Consider the following 27,869-nt stretch of genomic DNA (forward strand, 5'->3'; position numbering starts at 1 on the left):
TTATATATTTACAGAAGCATGTCAATTTGCATTGCCAAATCAAATGGATCAAATGTGTTGAGCATTTATTTATAATTCTTTAACAACATAGATTTCTCTGAATTTTAATAATGCTATGGGGTAAAGTGGGCAAAATCCCAACATTTATTTCATGAACTTCAACAAATCCATGCTTGTAAAAGACTGAGCCCTTGAATTAATGCTCCTTTTATCACCTGTATTTATTCACCTGTTTACCTGTTAAAAGTATGTCATTTATTGTATTTAATGACTTCAATACACTTAGAGATATAGAGATATATATGCCCAAAAGTATTTGGACACTCATTATTAGGTTCAGGTGTATTAGCCACACCAATACGCTAATACTTGCTGACAGGTCTATACATTTGATTATATTACATAAACTATATGATGTCAACTGTATAGGCAACAGTTTGAGTGGCCCCTTCCTGTTCCAGCATGACTGTGCCCCTGTACACAAAGCAAGGTCAATTAAGTAAATGGTATGACTACTGAAATGGGTTTGGTGTGTTGTAATGTAGTAGCCTGCACAACACGGAACACCTTTGGAATGAATTAAAACATTGGTAGCAGGTAGAGATTTTGCCTCCCCCCATTGTAATAATAATTTATTTATTTATTTATAATAAATCATATTATTGCTCTAGTTACCTGCACGATAAATATTTTATAACAAATACAGAAGTAGATGCTGCCCACAACTGCTAACAGTCTTTCCATGAACATCAGAATTTTTTTTTTAAATAAAAAAAATGAATGATGGCATTGAAAAGCAAAATACTTACTTATTTAATTTACATAACTTAATGAGCATGTACTTGTATTACTTATTTCAGGTATGACATTTGTGTTCTTTTGGCACCCATGGCCATGAGCTGTTGTGCTAATTACACATTATGGAGCTTAAGCGTTTTTACATAAATAAGATGTAAAAGTAATATATTGAGATTTACTGAGACACAGAACATAGTGTACTTAGGTTGATTAATTATTCAGAATTTGAGTTTATGGTTGATTCTTATCTTTTTTAAGCCAAATTGGCAAATAGGAGATACTGTAAAACACATATTTAATATTCAAATTATTAAATATTAAGTTTTTTATTATTATTTGCAACATTTAAAACATTATTATTTATACATATATGACATTATGTGTCATTTAATTAAAATTGCATGCCTGTATTATTAGCACAAAACACCTCTATATTTCCAAACATTTTGGTACACATTTTGGCAGTAGCAGCATTCAAATACAAAGCAAGTGCACCTAACACATTATTTATCATTTAAAATAACAACTCAGACTGACTAAAATAAAAAACATTTAATTGTTAATTGTGGGACTAAAGTTATAAGATTCCAATCCTTGCTGATATTCTTATTAAATACAGTGTTCAATGTTCATGTCCATACCTGGAGACTGCATGCATTCATTTATCTTGTAACATCCTGATATGTATTAGAAAACAGTATAAGGAACAAATATACTGGGTTATAAGTATTAAATATCACTTTTATTAGATTCACTTGACTGTTAGCTTATTTTCAAATATAAAGTAGAAAAACAATGCATAACGTATGCTTTTGACATTCACAATGGTTCATTGGCTTAAAACAATTTTAATACATTTCTGAAGACAAAATAAAAGACATGGCTTGTACTTTCAAACACTGGCATGATGCCATGAAATACATGCTTACAACTTTCTTACATGTTTTGATCAGACAAGTGAAATATAAACACAATTTGGAAATATGAGCCTGTTTCAAACATACAGTCAACAATAAAACACACATACCTTGCATAATATCTCAATAATACAAGTTATTCTGCATATTAACTATTAGTTTTTTTTAATACCTTCATGATCATTGGATTACAGTAGATGGTTTTAACTATAACGTAGATGATTAATACTTAAAATACCTGAATATATCAGATAAAATACTTATAAACTAAGTTTTATGCCAACATGGGTAAATACATTAATATACAGCATTTCCTTTAAAACAATGGAAATATAAATTGACTATAAATTGTAAACAGATCACTTTAAGTAGAGTCCAATACAATTCTGACACAAGGTTTTGATTATTAAATCATATACACAATTACGCACCATTTGCCTATTTTGTTTAGACATAGGATAGCTAATAAAGTAAAATTATTGACAGATTCTAACTAACTAGCTAACTAGCCTTTAACTACATGACAAATTAGAAAAACAGCTTTTTTAGGTAACCAAAGTTACAAACTGATAAAAATGTAGGATTAATAATTAAATATTAAATATGTAAATTCTACAAAACATTATTCAGTGTGAGTTTATTAACACATTTTGTTATATATCCTACCTTTGCATACTTTTCAGTCTTTGCTGCCTTAAGTCATACAATTGAAGAGGCTGGCAAGTTTAGTCTATATGTATTTCATGCTGGTGAAACAAGACCCAGCAGCCTCCCTCTGAGCTTGGCTGTGATTGTAAAATGAACAGGCTTCAGTGCTAACCCGTAAGAACAGTCCATAGTGAGCGTCTGAGAAGGGTTTCTTTCAAAGGTGCACTGGTGCAGCAGAATAGCTAAGAACAAAAAGATTTCTGTCTTGGCGATCTTTTCACCAATGCATCTCCTTTTACCTGATGAGAAGATCATGACACTGTTGGTCAGGTCCTTGTTAAGGGTGCCATTTTCATTCAGAAACCTTGAAGGATTGAAGATGTGGGGGTCCTGCCACTTCTGGGGATCGTGATTGACAGACCACTGATTGATGAACACTATTGTGTCTTTGGGAATGTGAAATCCATCGATAGTGACGTCTGAAGTGGTGGAGTGAGGAATGGTCACAGGCACAAAGCTTGTATACCGCATGGTTTCATAGATGAAGGCTTCAAGATAAGCCAGATTGATCTTGTCCTCCATTGAGGGCAATCTGTCCTGGCCCACCACTTTATCAATCTGCTCCTGGAGCTTTGTCTGCATGGCTGGGTACTTTACTAAAAGCAAGAGCATCCACTGCATGATTGTAGACACAGTGTCCTGTCCTGCTCCGATAAGATCTGTAACAGTCCCCTCCACAAAGTCTTTAGTCAGCATGTTATTATTTCCATGCTCAATTACATTGATGATGGCGTCGCTCATGTCTCGGGTTACGTCAGGGTCAAATGTGTTTCTGTGCTGCACTACCTTGTCTTTTACATAAGCAAAGAACTCATTATTGATCATCTTGAAGTTCTTATATACGCTACGTACTGGATTCGGGAAAGACTGAAGCCAAGGCATGACATCCACCAAGCTTCCAGCACCTACAGTTTCTCCAAACTTATCCACTCTACCCAGAAGGGTCCTGAACTCAGGATCATCATGGCCATAACGTTTCCCAAAGCAGAGAGCACAAATTACATTTGCAGCAGCAACTGTAAACTCATGTGAAGGATTAAAATAACGTCTATCTGCACTCAACCTGAGAAAATTCTGCACCATATCCATGGCTTCTGCCACCACGTGCTGCTCAAACGATTGTTTGGTCTGGCTGTTTGCTGATGAAAAAGCCCGTAAGGTTGATTGAGCTATTCTTCGGTGAACCTTCCACTGTTCGCTGTAGTTGCTGAATGTCATACTTTTTCCTCCAGAGATCAATTGGAAAGAGATGAAGTTTGGTCTTCCGGCAAACTCTCTGCTGTGTTGGATAAGCGCTTCTCGTATGGCAGTGTATCCATTCAGCACAACTATGTCATTGCAACCAAGCCGAATTTGGTAGACATTGCCATACTTCTTTGCCAGCTTCGATAAGGTGATGTGGGGCATTTGGCCGAGCTGCATAGCGTTGCCCACCAAGGGCCAGGCAAAAGGGCCGGGAAGCCTCTTCTTGTGAGCAATGTTGCGGATCCACAGACAGGCCTCCAGGCAGAAAAGAAAGATAAAGGAGACCACAAGGGCTGGTTGAACCTGTCCACTCCATTCCTTCATCATGTTGCTTCCCTTCATACCAAACTCTGCTTCTGATAATGCCATCTTCTTGTTTTAAAACTAGAGTCCTTGGCTGAGCAATAGTTTACAGAAACATTAAACAAAATGAACTCAATATGGATAAAATATTTTCCTCTTCTGGTTTCCTTGGTGATCAGTGCCAGTTTAGATCACTTTAGCTTCAGTGTCCACAGATGCCTGGAATATGCCCTGTGTTGAGCTTTTCTACTCACTGCAAGCAACTCAAGTTGAGCTAAAAAGTCTTGTACCAGGGTCCTTTATATATGTTTGGAGCACATGGGCCGGGCTCGGTGTGCCTCCTTTAACTCCTCCCATAGGTGGAGGCCTGCAGAACAGCATGTGTTCTCCCTGAGCACCACACCAACACAGCAGAGGAAAGTGAACAGCAGTGATGCTCCTGCAGGATTTACATGGAATATGTTAATAGTGTTATTTGTGGACAGATTTTAGGCAAAATATATGTAAAAATTGTAAAAGGTAAATATGGAATAATGTGCACTTGGTTTGTTTTAGTGATTTATGAACGAAGTATGTATTACACAAAGCTGTTCGTTGTTTTACCTTATTTTTCCATACGTTTCAGTTTCCAATATGTGTAAAATATATTGTATATGTAATAGATTCTCAAGCGATTTACCTAAAGAGAAAAGCACGCAAAGGACAAGAATGCTACGTTCAAGTGTTTCATTTTTGACGTGTTTAATTTAAAATGTTTTTAATTTCTTAAATGGCTAAACATACCCATATGTTTATAGCACTTCTGATATCAACTTATTTTTTTGAATGAATAACAAATTTCACCACAGTATTCTTGTAATCTGTTTTCTGATTACACACCGAATCTCAGCTTGTAACGTAAGGTCAAAGCATTTCGTACCCATGTTCCACACAGCTGACTTTCACTATTTGTTGACTATTTATTTTTGTAATTATATAATAGTCAGTACAATCTGTATTCATGCTGGCATTTGTTTTCGTAACTTAAACGACTTAAATGTCTTGTTTTACAAGACATTGTCATACAGTTTATATAAAGCGTCTGTTCATTTGCAGAGGAAAAAGTGAATGAAAGAAAATGCTGCATTCAAGTTCCTCAAGTCTTTGCTCTTAATTAAAAACACTGATCTTTCCACGTTTAAGCACTTCCGAACATAATAAAAATAAAAAATATATAATATAATCACATTAATCTTACAGCCTCTTTTGTTAATACCTTTTAACTGTAAACTAAATCATGTGAATGTAACATTAACAACATGTTTACCACGCTCTCTCTCTCTCTCTCTCTCTCTCTCTCTCTCTCTCTCTATATATATATATATATATATATATATATATATATATATATATATATTTCTACACTTACTGTCCATTTTATCAGCTCCACTTACCATATAGGAGCACTTTGTAGTTAAACAATTACTTTCACTCTGTTCTTCAATGGTCAGGACCCCCTCAGGACCACCACAGAGCAGGTATTATTTGGGTGTTGGATCATTCTCAGCACTGCAGTGACACTGACATGGTCGTGGTGTGTTAGTGTGTGTTGTGCTGGTATAAGGGGCGCTGTTGGCTGGATATTTTTGGTTGGTGGACTATTCTCAGTCCAGCAGTGACAGTGAGGTGTTTGAAAACTCCAGCAGCGCTGCTGTGTCTGATCCACTCATACCAGCACAACACACACTAACACACCACCCCCATGTCAGTGCAGTGCTGAGAATGATCCACCACCCAAATAATACCTACTCTGTAGTGGTCCTATAGGGGTCCTGACCAATAACTAATAATTTTGACCAAATTCTTTGCACGTGACAGAGGACAAATGTTCCCCCGTTACAGGACATTCTTGTCTCTATTAATACGTGTTTGGAATGCACAGTTATTGTAATATTTACATTTTCTAAGAGCTAAAATGTCCATCACTTTTATCCTGCAAATGTATTTTAAGAATGTATTAATAAACAAGCATTATCTAAAAAATACATTTCATTTCATACATTGAATACATTTCTTTTCAAATAAAAAGGAATTTCAATGGAATTTGGCTCCATTTTTAAATATTTTCATTTTACTGATTCATTCCCTGCATGTAACCACAAAGATATGCATAATAAGTGTTAATTTTATTTAAACCAGGGACTGGATTCAGGAATTTTAGGGAAGGGAGGGGTTGGTTGGCACTCGTTACACCCTGTGAAATAACTTACTGTTATTTAAAATTATGAGTTTACTCATATTGTGCAATAATGCCAACCAGCAGCCACCCCACAAAAAGCTCTACTGCTATATAAATGAACCAAAACTAAATACTACTACTACTAATAATAATAATGTTACATAATTTATATGTACTTTTATGCATTCTTTAGAAAACGTTTTTCTGTATATTATAATACCTGATAAGCACTCGTATTTATTTTAAGATAAGGAAGTCGTAGCCTAGGGGTTAAAGTACTGGACTAATAACTAAAGGGTCACTAGTTCCAGCTCCACCACTGCCAGGTTGTCACTGTTGGGCTCTACAGCAAGGCCTTTAACCCTCCATTGCTTGGACAGTATACTGTCACAGTACTGTAAATCGCTGGATAAAAAAGCGTCTGCTAAATGCTGGAAATGAAAACATGAAAATATACATTTGGAAAATGCATCAAGCTTGTTATTTGTCTAGAATACTTAAGATGGTGCAGTGGGTGGCGCCGTCGCCTCACAGCACGGAGGGTCTGGGTTAGATTCCCTAGCTGGGTGGCCAGGGTCCTTTCTGTGTGGAGCTTGCATGCTCTGTCTGTGTCTGTGTGGGTTTCACCTGGGTGCTTCGGTTTCCTCCGACAAGTCCAAAGACATGCAGTCAGGCCTACTGGAGCTACTAAAAATGAGTGTGTGTCTGCCCTGTGATGGTCTGGCAACCTGCCTTTTTGCCCAATGAATCAGACCCACCGCGACCCTAACCATGATAAAGCGGTTATAAAACAGACAATGAATGAATAATATTGCATGATGCATTGATATTGCATTACATTTCTTAAACCTTTTTAAAATAAAAACAAAGACATTTGGCTATACTGGTATCATTAAAAGAAATGGTTTACGACAATGTGTATGTTGGAGAGGGCACTTGTAAATGTACATGTAAAACATGCAGAGCTCCTTACAAATACTGACCACAAGCAAGGTTTGAACCCAGAGACCCTATGTGACTGTGTGCCACCCACTAAACCAGCTGTGCCACCACTTTCTTGTAGTTCTTTGCTACATGTAAAAAAAACAAAAAAACAAAGCATATTACATTTGAATTTAGACCCATGATGACCTTGACCAGAATAAAGCAGTGGTAAAACTAATTTAAAGTAATTTAACATAGACGATAGTTTACATTAAACGTTTTCATCAAAGTGTCTTTTAGATGATTTCCAGTAACTCTTAACCACTTTTATTATGATACTTTAAAAGTTATTCCGGGTTTTAAGTGCTCCGGGAACTGTAAAACCCCAGACCATGCATACCTTAGTGAAAACGTTTCCTTTATCACTGTTTTTTTTAAATGAACCAGAGAAAATGCTACATTTATAGCTTCCCTTCAGGTGTCAAAACTAACATTACACAGTTTTAATGTGATGTGCTTTTAAACTGATCTGCTTCACAAAGCTTTTCACAATGCCCAGAAATCTGGACAATAAAGCTGGACGATGTTAACCAGAACATTTGACACAGTTTTTATATTTATATTGAACGCTATGGGCAGTAGAAAGTAAAAGCTCCCATAGAAACCGCACATTTACAAATACAGTACTTGCCGGCATACAATTAGATCAGACGGGGCATTAAATCAAGGCAAGGCCATGATTAGATTGGAAGAAAAATCTGATCATGACACCTGGGGTCATGTTAATAATGTGTAGTGTGATTTTGTCACTACTGACAAATGCATGTACAAATTATATCAGCATGTAGTGGTGCACAGCAAAATGGATACTGAGGACTTGGACTTCAATCCTTACCCTCAGCCATTGCATTTGAAGAGTTTGCATGTTCCTCTTGTGTCTGTGTGTGTTTCCATTTTTTTTTTTCAACTGCCCCAAAAATGCAGGATGTAGAGTGGCTAATGTACAAGGATCTTCAAAAAGTTCCCGCACTTTTATATTTTCATTGGAAACGCTGAGGGTGGGAGGAGTAGTAATTGATCATGTTTGAGAGACTGAGAGAGAGAGCTTATAGTCTGGATTTAGCACCATCTGATTTCCACTTTTTTGGACGCTCAAAGAAGCTTTAAGAGGAAAAAGATTTTCATGTGATGATAATGTGAACGCAGCGGTGCATCAGTGGCTATGCACTCAATCAAAAAGTTGGGACGACGCTGGGAAAAATGCATCGGAAGGGGACTGTAGAACTGTGATGTAATTTGTTTTTGAAATTCTCAATAAATAGAGTTTAAAAAGTGCAGAAACTTTTTGAAGAACCCTTGTAAGACGCTACTGGATGGATGGATGGATGGATGAAGGAATGGATAGATAGGTGGATGGATGGATGGATGGATGGATGGATGAAGGAGTGGATGGATGGATGAAGGAATGGATAGGTGGATGGATGGATGGATGAAGGAATGGATAGGTGGATGGATGGATGGATGGATGAAGGAATGGATAGGTGGATGGATGGATGGATGAAGGAATGGATGGATAGGTGGATGGATAGGTGTATGGATGGATGGATGAAGGAATGGATGGATAGGTGGATGGATGGATGAAGGAAAGGATGGATAGGTGGATGGATGGATGAAGGAATGGACGGATAGGTGGGTGTGTGGATGGATGGATGGATAGATGTAGAAAGTAAACACGAAACAAGAACACGTTGTATTGTGTAGCATAAACAAAATACACACAGATAGCATTGTATTAGTTGATAGTAATAATAGTTATACGGACACAGTGGGATATTTAGACACAATACACACAGGTGTATATAATAAACTGGAGCAAATTACATGCAGTATGAGGAAAACAAATAAAAACATGACGATGCATGTGGAGTATTGCCACATGTGGAGGAGAAACCGAAGAGGATATTACGAAAGTATCAAATCATCAACATAACAGTAAGAAATCCTGTTATTGATGGACTCTACCATAATTTTCTAATTATCTGATCTAAATCTAACTCCATTCTGTCATCCAATTACTGTATGTGTGTAAATACACCGATCAGCCATTACATTAAACCACCTCATTGTTTCTACACTCACTGTCCATTTTACCAGCTCCACTTACCATGTAAAAGCACTTTGAAGTTCTACAATTACTGAGTGTAGTCCACCTGTTTCTCTGCATGCTTTGTTAGCTCCCTTTCATGCTGTTCTTTAATGGTCAGGACTCTCCCAGGACCACTACAGAGCAGATATTATTTGGGTGGTGGATCATTCTCAGCACTGCAGTGACACTGACATGGTGGTGGTGTGTTAGTGTGTGTTGTGCTGGTATGAGTGGATAAGACACAGCAGTGCTGCTGGAGTTTCTAAACACCTCACTGTCACTGCTGGACTGAGAATAGTCCACCAACTAAAAATATCCAGCCAGCAGCGCCCCGTGGGCAGCGCCCTGTGACCACTGATGAAGGTCTAGAAGATGACAGCAGCAATAGATGAGCGATCGTCTCTGACTTTACATCTACAAGGTGGACCAACTAGGTAGGAGTGTCTAATAGAGTGGACAGTGAGTGGACACAGTATTTAAAAACTCCAGCAGAGCTGCTGTGTCTGATCAACTCATACCAGCACAACACACACTAACACACCACCACCATGTCTGTGTCACTGCAGTGCTGAGAATCATCCACCACCTAAATAATACCTGCTCTGTGGTTGTCCTGTGGGGGTCCTGACCATTAAAGAACAGGGTGAAAGCAGGCTAAAAAAGTATGTAGAAAAACAGATGGACTACAGTCAGTAATTGTAGAACTACAAAGTGCTTTTACAGTGAGTGTAGAAACAAGAAGGTGGTTTTAATGTTATGGCTGATCAGTGTATTGACCCATGTAAAGTTTTTTGAATGCAACTTGTCTTATAATAAGTGCTGTAGTGAGAAGTACTTATGCAGTTAGTTCTAGAAAATGAGTGTCCTAATATATTACTGGATAAATGAGCTGCTTCAGTAACTTATGTTTAAGTCATTTTTAATGACCGTCTGAACTTAATTAAGACATTGCTGTTCAGACAAGTGCTGTCATCAGTCTCATTAAAAAGAACATTATCCTGCATGTGTAAATGCTAGTCTGCAGATGAGAATGAAGTTTATGTTTGTGTGATGAATGAAGCCTTAGAGTAGGCAAATAAGCTTTTATTTCAAAGACCTGAGGATAAACAAATGTGGCTTCAAATTGTGTTTCCTGCTGGCACTGGTGTTTTTCCTTTATAGGGAATCCTGTCATGTAGCATAACATAGATCTACCATGTCTTCCACTCTGTGCACACATGGCTTCTCATGTTGCCATCAGGGCTAATGTGAACCAGGCGTGCGGTCCCTGTACGTGTGCATATACATGCTTGTTTATGTCTTCCATGTGGCTCGCATGTTTGCATGTGATTATCTCCTGTAGTCTGGCTGTGAAAAGCTGGCTCTAACCCCGGGCTGACTCTTTTGAGGCGGAGAGAGGGGGCTTGAAGTGTGCATACAGGTCACATGGTGGGCATGCCGGCCTGGCTCTGGAGCTAATTATTTAACTAGTCTTATTTCCACTTCTCACTTAGGTGCTGTCGAAAAGCTGGTCAGATTTTGGTTGTTCACACCTCTTAGTTTAGGAAATGTCAAACTGTATTTTGATTCTAATTGCTCTTGGAAGTATTATAAATAGCTTAATGCTCTTTAGGACACCGATTAGCCAAAACATTAAAACCACCACCTTGTTTCTACACTCACTGTCCATTTTATCAGCTCCACTTAACATATAGAAGCACTTTGTAGTTCTACAATTACTGACTATAGTCCTGTTTCTCTACATACCTTGTTAGCCTGCTTTCACCCTGTTCTTCAATGGTCAGGACCCCCACAGGGCCACTACAGAGCAGGTATTATTTAGGTTGTGGATCGTTCTCAGCACTGCAGTGGCACTAACATGGTGGTGGTGTGTTAGTGTCTGTTGTGCTGGTATGAGTGGATAAGACACAGCAATGCTGATTGAGTTTTTAAATACCGTGTCCACTCACTGTTCACTCTATTAGACACTCCTACCTAGTTGGTCCACCTTGTAGATGTAAAGTCAGAGACAATCGCTCATCTATTGCTGCTGTTTGAGTTGGTCATCTTCTAGACCTTCATCAGTGGTCACAAGACGCTGCCCATGGGGCGCTGTTGGCTGGATATTTTTGGTTGGTGGACTATTCTCAGTCCAGCAGTGACAGTGAGGTGTTTAAAAACTCCATCAGCGCTGCTGATGCCACCACCCAAATAATACCTGCGCTGTAGTGGTCCTGGGAGAGTCCTGACCATTGAAGAACACCATGAAAAGGGGCTAACAAAGCATGCAGATAAACAGATGGACTACAGTCAGTAATAGTTGAACTACAAAGTGCTCCTATATTGTAAGTGGAGCTAATAAAATGGACAGTGAGTGTAGAAACAAGGAGGTGGTTTTAATGTAATGGCTGATCAGTGAATGTTTAATACTCACCCCAGCTACAACCACAGGTGTTTTTATTTCTGAGTGTATGCTAATCTAGAAGACTACATAATAAATGTCCAATTGGAGACAAAGTTCTAGTTTGTTTGGTCTGGTGTTGAGGATGCATGTTATTGTGTTGCACTGCTACCACTGTTTATGTTGGTCTCAAATGCTCAAAATAAGGTTTGGAAGCCTTAATGGGGTAATGGAAGCGTAGGGGCCATGTAGTAGAAGTGGTGAGTTTTATTTGACACAGAAAAAGTCCCACAATGTTCAGTATTAGCTTAGTTTTTGTTTTAAGTCATAAAAGTTTGATTAAACCTTTATATATGTGTTGTTATATTTGTGTCCTCAGTCAGTCATATATTCTGCATATTCTGCACTCCAGCTGCTGAGCGATGAGCCTATTGATAAAGAATGGCTTGTTGAGTTGTCATCTTTAATCTGTGTTTTTATGTTTATTTGGGGTTTAATTCCCTGTAGTGTTATTAAATCTATGCCAGCTACTATTTAAGGTTTAATGAACTAGAGATGTTAAACTGGAAATACTTTGAAAACACTCCAGACACTGTTACAGTAAATAATGGGTGAAAAACAGCAGTCATAGTGACTATAAAAAGGAAGAATATAAAAAGCTGAAGTATCACCCACAGCTAAAAGAAGAAGAATATGGGAGGTTTAAACCAGTTGTTTGAGGGATCTTCAAAAAGTTTCCACACTTTTAGATTTCTGTTGGAAACAGACTGATGTTTGTTTTAAAATTTTTTTTTTTTTTTTTATACCCTTTTTCTCCCACTTTAGCACATCCAATTTCTACCCATCAATCATCCTCTCACTAATGCTGGTCCCTGCTCCTGATTGGGGAGGACGAGGCTGCTCCACGCCCCCTCCGAAACGTGCACAGCAATCGAACATCTTATCACCCACACATGACAAGCGCAGTGCGGAACAGCGCTGTGCACAGAGAGCCACGCCCCCTACTGCACTCCATTCCCATCTCCGTACAGGCGCCACCAACCAGCCAGCAAAGGTCATAATCGCACTAGTCTGAGAGAGAGTTCCCATCCGGCTTTAGTCCCGCCCCTTATCTGAACAACAGGCCAATCGTTGTTCATGTAGCCACTCAGCCTCAGCCGGCAAGGCAGAGCCGAGATCTCAGCTCTGGTGAACAGCGTGTGTTTTACCGCTGCGCCACCTGAGTGGCTATGTTTTTGAAATTCTTAATAAATAGAGTTATAAAGTGTGGAAACTTTTTGAAGAACCCTCATATTAACAGATTTCAGAAATGACAAGATCAGTCTCAATTTGGACAGCTGTTATAGGTATAGCAAAATACAGCACAGTATTTCCAGGCCTAGTGCAAATATGCACAGCTTAAGTCAACTGTTTACACACACACTTGTAGATGACATGCTTGTCATAAGATTTTTGGGGATTTTATGGTTTGTTAAGCTGTTCCTTAGTTTTTCATGGGTGTTTTGAAAATTTCCTGTACATATGACAACTTAGATTTGTGTCATTTAACTTTTTAGCATGGCTTGCTCATTCAAGTTCTAGTTTGACTGTATCCCTTAAAATACTTAAAACAATGGTCTATTTCAAGGGTAGGAAAAAAACCTAAACTGTCACCTTATGCTCAGTGAAAATTTGTCCGATATAATCCAATAACCACCACAGAACAGGTCTGTTGAGGTTTAAGAACTGCTAGAACACAGGTTCTATAAGGCCTCAGGACCTTGACTATACCAACATTTCAGTCTTGTGAAACAATGAAACGTTGTAAACCTTGCTAAGTGTTTATTTGCATAGACAACAACTGAGCTGACTGAAGTTACTTGTGTTTGTGCTTTCTTTCAAGGAGTTTCTGTGACTGCCTTTTATGAAACAGGCCCAAATTTTATGTGTATTTGTCTTGGTTCTGCTGAAAATCTGTTTATAGTATACAACCCTAAATCAGAAAAATTGCATGGAAAATGCAAATAAAATAAAAATGCAGTGTTCTTTACATTTATTTTGACTTTTATTTGATTGCAGACAGTTTGAACCCAAGATATTTCATGTTTTATCTGCTCAACTTCATTTCATTTATTAATAAACATTCATTCCAAAGCATTCCAAAAAAAGTTGGGACAGGGGCAATTTAGGGCTAGTAATGAGGTGAAAAAACTAAATAATGATGTGATTCCAAACAGGTGATGTCAACTGGTGATTGTAATCATGGTTTGGTACAAAAGCCTCAAAGAAAGATTGGAAGGGATTTGCATATTTCTCCCTCTACAGTGCATAATATCATTAAATGATTCACAGAATCAGGAGGAATTTCAGTGCGTAAAGGCCAAAGACGCAAGCTTAAGCTGAACACCCGTGATCCTTGATCCCTCAGACGGCACTGCATCAAGAACCGTCACTCAACAATAGCTGATATAACCACATGGGTGAGGGATTACTTTGGCAAACCTTTGTCAAGCACTACAATACAGAGTTACATGCACAAATGCCACTTAAAACTTTACTGTGCAAAAAAGAATCCTTATGTCAACCATGTCCAGAAGCGGCGTTGACTTCTCTGGGCTCAGAGGCATCTAGGATGGACCATCACACAGTTGAAACGTGTCTTGTGGTCAGATGAATCAGCATTCCAGGTCTTTTTTGGAAAAAATAGACGCCGTGTGCTCCGGACCAAAGATGAAAAGGACCATCCAGACAGTTATCAGAAAAGTCCAAAAGCCAGGGTCTGTCATGGTATGGGGCTGTGTCAGCGCCCTTGGTAAAGATAATTTACACTTCTGTAATGGCAGCATTAATGCAGAAAAGTACATTGAGATCTTAGAGCAACATATGCTGCCTTCAAGACGTCATCTTTTCCAGGGACGTCCATGCATTTTTCAACAAGACAGTGCAAAACCACATGCTGCACACATTACAAAGGCATGGCTAAGGAAGAAGAGGGCACGGGTACTGGACTGGCCTGCCTGCAGTCCTGACCTGTCCCCAATAGAGAATATGTGGAGAATTTTGAAATGAAAAATGCTACAACGATCCTGTACTGTTGCACATCTTAAGACATGTTTGCACGAAGAATGAGACAAAATAAAAGCTGAAACACTAAATCACTTGGTATCCTTGGCAACATTACAAAGTGGTAAATGCTTTACTGTCCCAACTTTGTTTGGAATGTGTTGCAGACCTGAAATGCAGGAATGGATGTTTATTAAGAAATGAAATGAAGTTAAGCAGATAAAACATGAAATATCTCAGGTTCATCCTGTCTGCAATGAAATAAAAGTCAAAGTAAATGTAAGAAACTCTGTGTTTTTTATTACTTGCATTTTCCATGCTGTTCCAACTTTTTCTGATTTGGGGTTGTACATTTATTTGTTGACTTGAGGTACAGTATCATAAGAATTCAACTTAATGCCTGCAACAGCTTTTTTTGCTGCTTTATTTGTTGGCTTTACCTGTCTGGTTCTCTAGTAAGTGTTTGGGTTGTAATTTGCTTGTGGACTGAGTAGCTGGCAGGATTGCACCCAAGTGTTCTTTGGTTTTTTCTCAGAGTATGTACCTGTTTTTTGTGTGTGACAATTTTGTGTAGTGCTGTAGTTCTGCTAAAGTGATGCTCAAGTTAAAAGACATAATTCTAAGTTGTAATATGGAGTCTGACTGCACGTTAATCTCCCTGGTGACTGTTAAAGTCACTTATCAAGCAAGAATGAAGAAAAAACTCACTTGCAAAACTGCAAATGTATTGTCTTCAGTACCCAAAGAATTTAAAAAGTCTAATTAATAGGAAAGGTGATGGAACACAGTAGTAAACACATCTCTTTTTTAACTTTGTTTGTTTGAGTGTATTGCAGCCATCAAATTCTGAGTGAAACATCAGTGAAAACGTTGGATTTTCTACCTTCATCAGTTACATTTTACTGCATTTTACTAAACGTCCTAACTCCCAGAAGCAGGGTTTGTACTTTGGATTGAGACCAAGAACAGATTAAATCAAAGGAGGCTTTAGACCCAGATAAGACCAAGATGTTCAAGAGATTGATCAACCCTGGTGGACAGTAAGCAGAGGGTGTACCTCTAAATAATAAAAGGTTTGAAAATTGAACACAAAGAGCTTTTTGATTAAACTTTTTTCCTACCTGGAAACTGGAACTGTGCCTTTTTTCACTGGCTTTTGATTCAATAGGAAATGTTCCAGGTCCAGTGCTATTTATGTCTGGCAGTGACAGGACCTCATGGCGCACTACCAATAGCAGGGATTGCATAACTATCTACTGTTATGATCTGTTATGCATATCAGGTGGCACCACACATACCAAAACCTAATAGAAAAAGCACAATCTTATGGTTTTTGTGTCTCTGCCATCAGCACATTGTACTATAGTCTTTTATTACAGCCACTACAATCATTAAGGTTTAAGATTAAAAAATGCAACAGTATGTTTTTACAGCACAGCATGAAAGAAAATACTTTGATTGGATGTTTGATTGAACGTTTGTCTGTAATGTGTTTGCAGTCAGTATATGCTGGTTATCAAATGACGTAAAAAGCCAACTCAGTCCAAGCAGTTTTATTTAAAGATGATTGTAGGCTGTAGGATTTTAGCTGTCTTACAAAATCATTACTTCACACGATTTGAGACAATGCCAATATGATCTTATCTGACGTCTATGGCAGACTGTAAAATGTCTTTTGTTCTTTATTTTGGATTATATGAAATAGATTCTGTAATTATAGGTCTATAGAGCACAGGTCTACCTTTTACGTTTCCTGCACAATAGTGGCGTTGTCCTACCTCAAATTAATTCATTTTAGGTGGCTCTGCTAAGTAAGGTCACTGTAGAAGAGGCAAAAAAAATTGAATCATCGCTCTTGCTAGGATGTTATTGAATGCACCTATTACTTATGACTTTACAGCAGTAGTTGGGACAGAGGTGTGTACACTGATCAGCCATAACATTAAAACCACCTCCTTGTTTCTACACTCACTGTCCATTTTATTAGCTCCAGTTACCATATAGAAGCACTTTGTTCTACTCTGTTTCTCTGCATGTTTTGTTAGCCCCCTTTCATGTTATTCTCCAATGGCCAGGACTCTCCCAGGACCATTACAGAGTAGGTATTTGGGTGGTGGATCATTCTCAGCATTGCAGTAGCAATGACATGGTGGTGGTGTGATACTGTGTGTTGTGCTGGTATGAGTGGATAAGACAGCGATGCTGATGGAGTTTTTAAACACCTCACTGTCACTGCTGGACTGAGAATAGTCCACCAACCAAAAACATCCAGCCAACAGTGCCCCATGGGCAGCGTCCTATAACCACTGATGAAGGTCTAGAAGATGACCAACTCAAACAGCAGCAATAGATGAGCGATCGTCTCTGACAGTGGACAGTGAGTGGACACGGTATTTAAAAACTCCAGCAGCGCTGCTGTGTCTGATCCACTCATACCAGCACAACACACACTAACACATCACCACCATGTCATTGTCATTGCAGTGCTGAGAATGATCCACCACCTAAATAATATCTGCTCTGTGGTGGTCCTGTGTGGGTCCTGACCATTTTAGAACAGGGTGAAAGCAGGCTAAAAAAGTATGTAGAGAAACAGATGGACTACAGTCAGTAATTGTAGAACGACAAAGTATACCACTTATATGGTAAGTGGAGCTGATAAAATGAACAGTGAGTGTAGAAACAAGTAGGTGGTTTAATGAAGTGTTTTTTTTGCAAATGATTTTTTTGCCCATTCTTGCTTAATACTAGACTTCAACTGCTCAACAGTCCAGACCATTGTCCGGTTCTCTTCTTTATGATTTCCCTCTCCATACACCTTTAATAGAGGACAGATCTAGACAGCAGGGAGGCATGTCAAGCAGATGCACTCTGTCTACAAAAGCAGACAGTTATAACACTTGCAGAATAAGATCTGACACTGTCTTGCTGTAATAACTAGAGACTTCTGAGTAAAGACAGAGCCTTGACTCTCTAAAATCCTGTTATACTGTATGTCTCTGCTTCAATTTTGCAAGTCTCCCTTATCGCAGGCTTTTTCACCTTTTGGCACAGATAACTCAACATCCATTTGAGTACAGACTCATCTGACTATAGCACAGGTTTCCACTGCATTTTGGTCTATCTGATATCATCTAAAGGCCAGAGAACTCTGTGGCTTTTCTGCATAGAACTGATGTATACATTTCTGTCTGCGTAATAGAGGTTGCACTTCTTAATGCAGCGGCAGACTGTGGTAAGTAATAATGGTTTTCTGAAGTGTATCTATATAAATAAGTATATATATATATATATATATATATATATATATATATATATATACTGTATATATATACTGAATATGCATAACATTATGACCACCTTCCTAATATTGTGTTTTGTGTTGGCCCCCCTTTTGCTGCCAAAACAGCTCTGACCCTTCGAGGCATAGACTCCACTAGACCTCTGAAGGTGTGCTGTGGTATCTGGCACCAAGATGTTAGCAGCATCAATTGGATTGAGATCTGGGAAATTTGGAGGCCAAGTCAACACCTCAAACTGGTTGTTGTGCTCCTCAAACCATTCCTGAACCATTTTTGCTTTGTGGCAGGGTGCTTTATCCTGCTGAAAGAGGCCACAGCCATCAGGGAATACCGTTTACATGAAAGGATGTACATGGTCTTCAACAATGCTTAGGTAGGTGATACGTGTCAAAGTAACATCCACATGGATGCAGAACCCAAGGTTTCCCAAGCAGAACATTGCCCCAAGAATCACACTGCCTACACCAGTTTGCCTTCTTCCCATAGTGCATCCTGGTCCCATGTGTTCCCCAGGTAAGCGACGCACACGCCCCCGACCGTCCACGTGATGTAAAAGAAAACGTGATTCATCAGACCACGCCACCTTCTTCCATTGCTCTGTGGTCCAGTTCCGATGCTCACATGCCCAATGTTGGCGCTTTCGGCTGTGGACAGGGGTCAGCATGGGCACCCTGACTGGTCTGCGGCTATGCAGCCCCATACGCAACAAACTGCGATGCACTGTGTATTCTGACACCTTTTTATCAATTTAGCAATTTCATTAATCAATGTCATTAATTCTGTCACTACAGAAATGTGTAATCTTGTGTTTACAAGAGCTCAGGCAAACTCAACCAGACTGCATTAACTATATTTAAAAAGACTCGACTTCTATTAACACAATAACTGTTTTCTGACACGCTAATCTATAGAAGCTGGATTTTATTTATGGCACATGTAATCTCTTAGTCCAGTGACAATCCTGTGATAAATGCATTTGACCGATCAACCCTCTGCACGGTTTCTCGCTTTCCCCATACCCAGGCTGCTTTGGTACTCTTGGATTCTGGCCCAGATTATTATTATTAAGTACCGACAAGTAAATTCCGACATCAGGCCATATGGATAGTGTTTTTCTAGGATAACCAAATTTAGCACAGACACAGGTCACTTGGAAATGGAAACAACTACTAAATGTGGGATCACTGATTCAAAACATACTGTACCATAGGGTAGCGTTGAAAAACAGCCAGTAGCGTTTTGTCGTAATAGTTATTAATAGTTTGAGAACTCTTTCTTCTTTTTTACAGCTGCATTTACAGAAAAAAATGTACAATGATAAAATCATGTCAGACATATAAAAACTTCAGACGTCTGTCCAGTTGTGGTAGCCCATCTTTCCCGGTCCTCATCTTTTCTTCACTCCTTTTGTGAGTGTGCGTGACAGTTTAGCGAGGAGCCACAGTGCAGCGCAGTGCAATGCATTATGTGCGCTGGTTTTGTTGATGTTCCTGAGAGCTCTTCTCGCGTGCGCGGATGAGCTTGCGTGCCATGGCCACTTATAGCGTGTGCAGCTCACGGTCACTGGGGCCCGACCTCCCCAGGGAGCTGGGGGAGGAGATTCTGCCAACAGATTAAAGTGGGATGGAGAGAGAAAGAGAGAGAGGGGGAGAAAGAACGAAATCTAGCCCACAGAAATGGCTTCCAGATGACCCTGATTTCTTCAGTTTGACTCATCTCGGTAGCTGCTGATGGACCAATCAGAGTTCAGGAAGCCTAATGAGGTGTTTATTGCAGGAATCAATGATCCACGGTTGTTTCAAACCACTGCATGGGCTCACATTGGCTGTGCTGTCATTGTGTGAGGATTATGAAATAGTATTCATTTATTTTGTTCATTTTTTGATCCAATAATTTGCTTTTCTGTTTAGATTGGCATTTTTAGTACTTTCTTGTATGACACTTATATAGAACACAGTTGAAAAGATTAATATCTCAAGGTTTTTCCTTGGAAACATCTAGAAAAGAAATGAAATAGATAGTATTATATTTGTCATAAATATATACACCGAACAGCCATAACATTAAACCACCTCCTTGTTTCTACACTCACTGTCTATTTTATCACCTCCACTTACCATATAGAAGCACTTTGTAGCTCTACAATTACTGACTGTAGTCCATCTGTTTCTCTGCATGCTTTGTTAGCCCCCTTTCATGCTGTTCTTTAATGGTCAGGACCCCCACAGGACCACTACAGAGCAGGTGTTATTTGGGTGGTGGATCATTCTCAGCACTGCAGTGTGTTAGTGTGTGTTGTGCTGGTATGAGTGGATCAGACACAGCAGCATTGATGGAGTTTTTAAACACCTCACTGTCACTGCTGGACTGAGAATAGTCCACCAACCAAAAAACATCCAGCCAACAGCGCCCCGTGGAGAGCGTCCTGTGACGACTGATGAAGGTCTAGAAGATGACCAACTCAAACAGCAGCAATAGATGAGCGATCGTCTCTGACTTTACATCTACAAGGTGGACCAACTAGGTAGGAGTGTCTAATAGAGTGGACAGTGAGTGGACATGGAATTTAAAAACTCCAGCAGTGCGGCTGTGTCTTATCCACTCATACCAGCACAACACACACTAACACACCACCACCATGTCAGTGTCACTGCAGTGCTGAGAATGATCCACCACCTAAATAATACCTGCTCTGTGGGGGTCCTGTGGGGGTCCTGACCATTGAAGAACAGGATGTAGGATAAAAGGTATGTAGAGAAACAGATGGACTACAGTCAGTAATTGTAGAACTACAAAGTGCTTTTATATGGTAAGTGGAGCTGATAAAATGGACAGTGAGTGTAGAAACAAAAAGGTGGTTTTAATGTAATGGCTGATCAGTGTAAATAAAGAAATAATGAAGTAAGGGGCTGCAAGTTGGCACATCTAGTACTGTGAATGCCACAACATGGTTTGGTTAATGTCTGTGTCTTCCACCTCCATAAAATGATTCAGAGGGTAAATTTGGCTGCACTAAATTTACCCTTGGTGTGAGAAGATGATTAAACATGGAAATCTGCACACTAAACATGTTTTCCACAACCCCAAATCAGAAAAAGTTGGGGCATCATGAAAAAGGAAATAAAAAAATAACACAGAGTTTCTTACATTTACTTTGACTTTTATTTGATTGCAGACAGGATGAACCTGAGATATTTCATGTTTTGTCTGCTCAACTTCATTTCATTTATTAATAAACATCCATTCCTGCATTTCAGGCCTGCAACACATTCCAAAAAAGTTTGGACAGTAAAGCATTTAGCACTTTGTAATGTTGCCATTCCTTTTCATCACACTTAAAAGATGTTTTGGCACAGAGGAGACCAAGTGATTTAGTGTTTCAACTTTTATTTTGTCTCATTCTTCCTGCAAACACGTCTTAAGATGTGCAACAGTACGGGGTCGTTGTTGTCGCATTTTTCATTTAAAATTTCTCCACACATTCTCTATTGGGGACAGGTCAGGACTGCAGGCAGACCAGTCCAGTACTCGTACCCTCTTCTTCCACAGCCATGCCTTTGTAATGTGTGCAGCATGTGGTTTTGCATTGTCTTGTTGAAAAATGCATGGACGTCCCTGGAAAAGATGACGTCTTGAAGGCAGCATATGTTGCTCTAAGATCTGAATGTACTTTTCTGCATTAATGCTGCATCACAGAAGTGTAAATGACCTTTGCCAAGGGCACTGACACAGCCCCATACCATGACAGACCCTGGCTTTTGGACTTGTTGCTGATAACAGTCTGGATGGTCCGTTTCGTCTTTGGTCCGGAGCACATGGTGTCCATTTTTTCCAAAAAAGACCTGGAATGCTGATTCATCTGACCACATTACATGTTTCCACTGTGTGATGGTCCATCCTAGATGCTTCAGAGCCCAGAGAAGTCAACACCGCTTCTGGACATGGTTAACATAAGGCTTCTTTATTGCACAGTAAAGTTTTAAGTGGCATTTGGGCATGTAACTCTGTATTGTAGTGCTTGACAAAGGTTTGCCAAAGTAATCCCTCACCCATGTGGTTATATCAGCTAAGAGATCAAAGATTTACGCACTGAAATTCCTCCCCATTCCTTGAATGGTTTAATGATATTTTGTACTTTAGAGGGAGAAATATGCAAATCCATTCCAATCTTTCTTTGAGTTTCATGGTTTTTAAACATTTCAATCATTTTCTCACACATTTGTTGACAAACTGGAGATCCTCTGATCATCTTTGCTCATCAAAGACTCAACCTTTCCTGGATGCTGCTTTTGTACCAAACCATGATTACAATCACCTGTTGACATCACCTGTTTGGAATCACATCATTGTCCTCATTACTAGCCCTTAAATGCCCCTGTCCCAACTTTATTTGGAATGTGTTGCAGGCCTGAAATGCAGGAATGGAGATATATTAACAAATGAAATGAAATATCTCAGGTTTAAACTGTCTGCAATCAAATAAAAGTCAAAGTAAATGTAAGGAACACTGCATTTTTATTTTATTTACATTTTCAATACTGTCCCAACTTTTTCTGATCTGGGGTTGTAATTAAGCTCAGGGTTATTCAGGCAAACTTAGAAAGTAGCATAAATGTCAACCTTTGGACATTGTTGCTTTATGGTAAAAAAGTCGATGTTTTTTCATGGCGTGCTTCTTGTTCATGTAATATGTTCAGTAATTACTTTGTCCTGTCCCTATCCAAAATATTTGTGTGCAAATGTCATCTATTCTCTGCAATATCCATGGCTTAGCTTTAGGCTTACAATAATTTTAAGGGATGAGTGTCCAAACAATGTTCTTCTTTTGTAACAAAATAATTAAAAGCCTGTTACTGTTTGCCAAACAAAATACAATGGAGGCCAAAAGTCTGAGATCAGAAGTAAAAAAGCTTATATTTTTTTAATTCTCTTTTTACTAATTTAATACAATGACCTTTGTTACAAATTATGTAATCAGCATTGAAATGTTTAATGTTTAAAAATGTGCATGAATTTCAAAATTTCTTTGTATTTGATATGGTCTAATTCTTATTTAAGATCTTAATCTTATATAGGATTCAAGGTAATCTGACCTTATGTACAAAGGAATATACGATAAATTTTACATTGTTTTGCTTATTGTAAAATTGAAAAATTGCTTATTGAAAAACAATGTATTAAATTTGATAAAATGCAAATTTAAAACTTTTCTGAGACTACTGCTCACAGACTTTTGGCCCCCACTGTATAGACAGTATACACTGATCAGCCATAACATTAAAACCACCTTCTTGTTTCTACACTCACTGTTCATTTTATCAGCTCCACTTACCATATAGAAGCACTTTAGAGTTTTACAATTACTGACTGTAGTCCATCTGTTTCTCTACATACCTTTTTAGCCTGCTTTTTATTCCTGTTCCTCAATGGTCAGGACCCCCACAGGACAACCACAGAGCAGGTATTATTTGGGTGGTGGATCATTCTCAGCACTGCAGTGACACTGACATGGTGGTGGTGTGTTAGTGTGTGTTGTGCTTGTATGAGTGGATCAGACCCAGTAGCGCTGCTGGAGTTTTCCGTGTCCACTCACTGTCCACTCTATTAGACACTCCTACCTAGTTGGTCCACCTTGTAGATGTAAAGTCAGAGACGATCGCTCATCTATTGATGCTGTTTGAGTTGGTCATCTTCTAGACCTTCATCAGTGGTCACAGGATGCTGCCTTCGAGTCACTGTTGGCTGGATATTTTAGGTTGGTGGACTATTCTCAGTCCAGCAGTGACAGTGAGGTGTTTAAAAACTCCATCAGCGCTGCTGTGTCTTATCCACTCATACCAGCACAACACACATTAACATACCACCACCATGTCAGTGTCACTGCAGTGCTGAGAATGATCCACCACCCAAATAATACCTGCTCTGTGGGGGTCCTGGGAGAGTCTTGACCATTGAAGAACAGCATGAAAGGGTAGCCGAGAAACAGATGGACTACAGTCAGTAATTGTAGAACTACAAAGTGCTTCTGTATGGTAAGTGGAGCTGATAAAATGGACAGTGAGTGTAGACACAAGGAGGTGGTTTTAATGTTATGGCTGATCAGTGGATTCACACCATTAACAATGAGCAGCAGCAGAGCAATGCATTTCATGTAACTGATACTGAAGTGTAAAGGACCTCAAAATTAAGACGAAACCATGTACCATGCTACTCTCTACATATTCTTTACTCCCTCAGACATGGCCACTTGTGTTTTTTCCTGTGTAAAAGATGTAGCTGGTGACTTTAAACATGCCAGAGTAGGTCTGTGCTGGATTGCAGCCCTTCTTGGCCTGAGTTGGTGTTGGCAGCCGCCAGAGGTTGCCAAGGTGTGCAAGGAAATTAAGTATATCCGAATTGCAAAATTTAAATAAATATATAAATAAACATTTTAAAATCTACAAAATTTTACAGGCCAACAAATGTCATGGGTTAGGCTTAGTCATTCTATAAACAAACACTGGCAGTAAAAAAAGTCTAGCTAAAGCACTCAATGAAGGTAAAGGAGCACTGTCAGAGGATGCCACTTTTCCGGCAGGTCAATTTTCCACATATTACTGCTACTACTGTAAAGTTAGAAGAAACAGTACATCTTGGGAGCAAAAACAGCTCCAAGCCACCTAAACTCATAGAATGGACCTCTGTTTGCTAGAATTAGGTTTAGAGAGCCTCCTATTGGTAGCACCTACTCCCAAATTCCAAATTGCCCAAAAGCAACATCAACACTAAAACCCTTTGAAAGCTTTTGAACTGGTGTTCTATATCTAAGCAGCTTTAAACAAGCTTTAGCTCATATGCAATGCCAAGAAGGTTGTAAATCATAATGCCAGGTGACAATAAAGCTGGTGAAATGTGATAATATGAATCACGCTTTACTCTCCGGCAGTCTGATGGATGAATCTAGGTTATAAATAATGCTCCCTGCCCAAATGCCAAGTGCCAGATGTTAAGTCTGGTGAAGGAGGAGTAATGTTTTGTGGCTATTTTTATGGTTCAGGTTGAATTCCAGTGACTGTAAATCTTCAAGGGACAGTATACAGTGTCAAAAGAACATTTTTGGGAGCGGGTTTGACGAATGTGCACAAAGCAAGATTTACAATGTAACAGACTGATACGTTTAGCCATCACCTCAACACCATCCAACACCTCTAGGCATCTGTTTGCTAAAGTGTAAGTGAAAAAGGGAGACTGGATGAGTCAGAATCCTGGCCTGTCCTAATAATAAAAATGTGCTTATGTCATGGAGCTGTAAGACAGGTTTACTGAATCAGCGGAGGGAGCACGCACTCTGTTCAGATTCTATCTAACATTAATCACCCTGAACTGTCCACCCACCTATCTGAACCACATGTCTTCTCACTGGTGACTGCCAGTACTTCTCATGGACTTCTAACTCTGTTTTACATACACCGATCCACCTCCTTTTTTCACACTCACTGTCAATTTTATCAGCTCCACTTATCATATAGGACTCTCCCAGGACCACTACAGAGCATTATTTGAATGGTGGATCATTCTCAGCACTGCAGTGACAATGACATTCGGACACAGCAGCGCTGCGGGGGTTTTTAAATATCGTGTCCACGCACTGTCCACTCTATTAGACACTCCTACCTAGTTGGTTCACCTTGTAGATGTAAAGTCAGAGACGATCACTCATCTATTGCTGCTGTTTGAGTTGGTAATCTTCTAGATCTTCATCAGTGGTCACAAGACACTGTCCACAGGGCGCTGTTGGGCTGGATATTTTAGATGGATGGACTATTCTCAGTCCAGCATTGACAGTGAGGTGTTTAAAAACTTCATCAGCACTGCTGTGTCTTATCCACTCATACCAGCACAACACACACTAACACACCACCACCATGTCAGTGTCACTGCAGTGCTGAGAATGATCCACCACCTAAATAATACATGCTTTGTGGTGGTCCTGGAAGAGTCCTGACCATTAAAGAACAGCATGAAAGGGGGCTAACAAAGCATGTAGAGAAACAGATGGACTACAGTCAGTAATAGAACTACAAAGTGCTCGTATATGGTAAGTGGAGCTGATAAAATGGACAGTGAGTGTAGAAACAAGGAGGTGGTTTTAATGTTATGGCTGATCGGTGTATATAAAACAGTGGTTCATTTATAGAGTCAAGAACAATTTACCCCAAACAATGAGACAGTTTAGATGTTATCTCTTATAAACGATAAATCAAATGTTGCAGGATCATGGGTCACACTGTCCATAGTCATGAAACATGGGGTGAAAGAAGGGAGTACACCCTGGACTAGGTACCAGTCTGTGGTAGAGCATCATACACCTATCCACTTACTTACACCTAGTGCTAATTTAAGGTAAAATAAAATATGCTTTGGACCAGGAGCTGTGTTAGAAAACAGTTGGCTCTGTCTATTTTACAAAATAAAGCAGACTAGGCAAGTTAGAGGAAAGTTAGATTGTCTGGTCTTCCTCTGTACTTCCTGTTACTTAAACACCAGCACTAATAGGTCTTGATGGAGTTGGTGTTGCATGACATGACAGCGCATTTGGGGGCCTGTGGAAGAAGTCTGGAGCCAGTTGGGGCGGCTCCTGGTGTGTTTGCGTGACTGGGTTCCTCCCTTCCATCACCTCCTGGTATCCCCTGCTGAGCTCTCCTCTGACCCCTTCAGTGCCCCTGTTAAGCAGCATGCTGCTGGTTTATTTGTTTTGGCTTGCTGCCCATGAGCAGGCGGCATTTAAATCATGCACCAGTGGGGAGGTCAGTTGGGACAGGATGCAGTTTTTAGAAAAGCTGGCTATAAAACTGAAGAAGTGGTACACCAGTGAATGCATTTGCAAGGGAATTCAAAGGTTTATATGAACTTGTAAGGGACATTTATGTCATTGCAGTCCTAAGATTTTAATGATATCTGTTACTAATCATTTTCTAAATTAGAAAAATTGTCTAAATTATTGGAACAAATATTGGTAAAAAAAAAAAAAAAACATCTGCCTGCTTAGATTATTAATGTGGTGGTATAAAAAGTTCTACAATGTCATTTTATACCAATCAACCATAACATTAAAACCACCTCCTTGTTTCTACACTCACTGTCCATTTTATCAGCTCCACTTACCATATAGAAGCACTTTGTAGTTCTACAATTACTGACTGTAGTCCATCTGTTTCTCTACATAAATTTTTAGCCTGCTTTCACCCTGTTCTTCAATGGTCAGGTTACCACAGTACCACCACAGAGTAGGTATTATTTGGGTGGTGAATCATTCTCAGCATTGCAGTGACACTGACATGGTGGTGGTGTGTTAGTGGGTGTTGTGCTGGTATGAGTGGATCAGACACAGCAGCGCTGCTGGAATTTTTATTCGACACTCCAACCTAGTTGGTTCACCTTGTAGATGTAAAGTCAGAGACGATCGCTCATCTATTGCTGCTGTTTGAGTTGGTCATCTTCTAGACCTTCATCAGTGGTCACAGGACGCTGCCCACGGGGTGCTGTTGGCTGGATATGTTTTTGGTTGGTGGACTATTCTCAGTCCAGCAGTGTCCGTGAGGTGTTCAAAAACTCCATCAGCATTGCTGTGTCTTATCCACTCATACCAGCACAACACACACTAACACACCACCACCATGTCAGTGTCACTGCAGTGCTGAGAATGATCCACCACCCAAATAAAACCTGCTCTCTAGTGGTCCTGTGGAGGTCCTGACTATTAAGGAACAGGGTGAAAGCAGGCTAAAACAGTATGTAGAGAAATAGATGGACAACAGTCAGTAACTGTAGAACTACAAAGTGCTTCTGTATGGTAAGTGGAGCTGAAAAAATGAACAGTAATTGTAGAAACAAGGAGGTGGTTTTA

General features: G+C 39.4%; 1 protein-coding gene across 1 annotated transcript; it reads right to left on the reverse strand.

Moving 5' to 3' along the window:
* Positions 1-2,350: 2,350 nt before the first annotated feature.
* Positions 2,351-4,134, reverse strand: LOC134324942 (cytochrome P450 1B1). Its single transcript, XM_063006878.1, has one exon. It carries the CDS (start codon positions 4,035-4,037, stop codon positions 2,457-2,459), a length of 1,581 nt encoding a protein of 526 aa, XP_062862948.1. The 5' UTR covers positions 4,038-4,134; the 3' UTR covers positions 2,351-2,456.
* Between the last annotated feature and the right edge of the window lie 23,735 nt (positions 4,135-27,869).

The sequence above is a fragment of the Trichomycterus rosablanca genome, chromosome 13, assembly GCF_030014385.1.
Source record: "Trichomycterus rosablanca isolate fTriRos1 chromosome 13, fTriRos1.hap1, whole genome shotgun sequence".
In the NCBI taxonomy this organism is placed as follows: domain Eukaryota; kingdom Metazoa; phylum Chordata; class Actinopteri; order Siluriformes; family Trichomycteridae; genus Trichomycterus; species Trichomycterus rosablanca.

Excerpts from the sequence above, each read along its gene's own strand:
- LOC134324942 (XM_063006878.1), bottom strand. The coding sequence starts at position 4,037 with ATGGCATTATCAGAAGCAGAGTTTGGTATGAAGGGAAGCAACATGATG.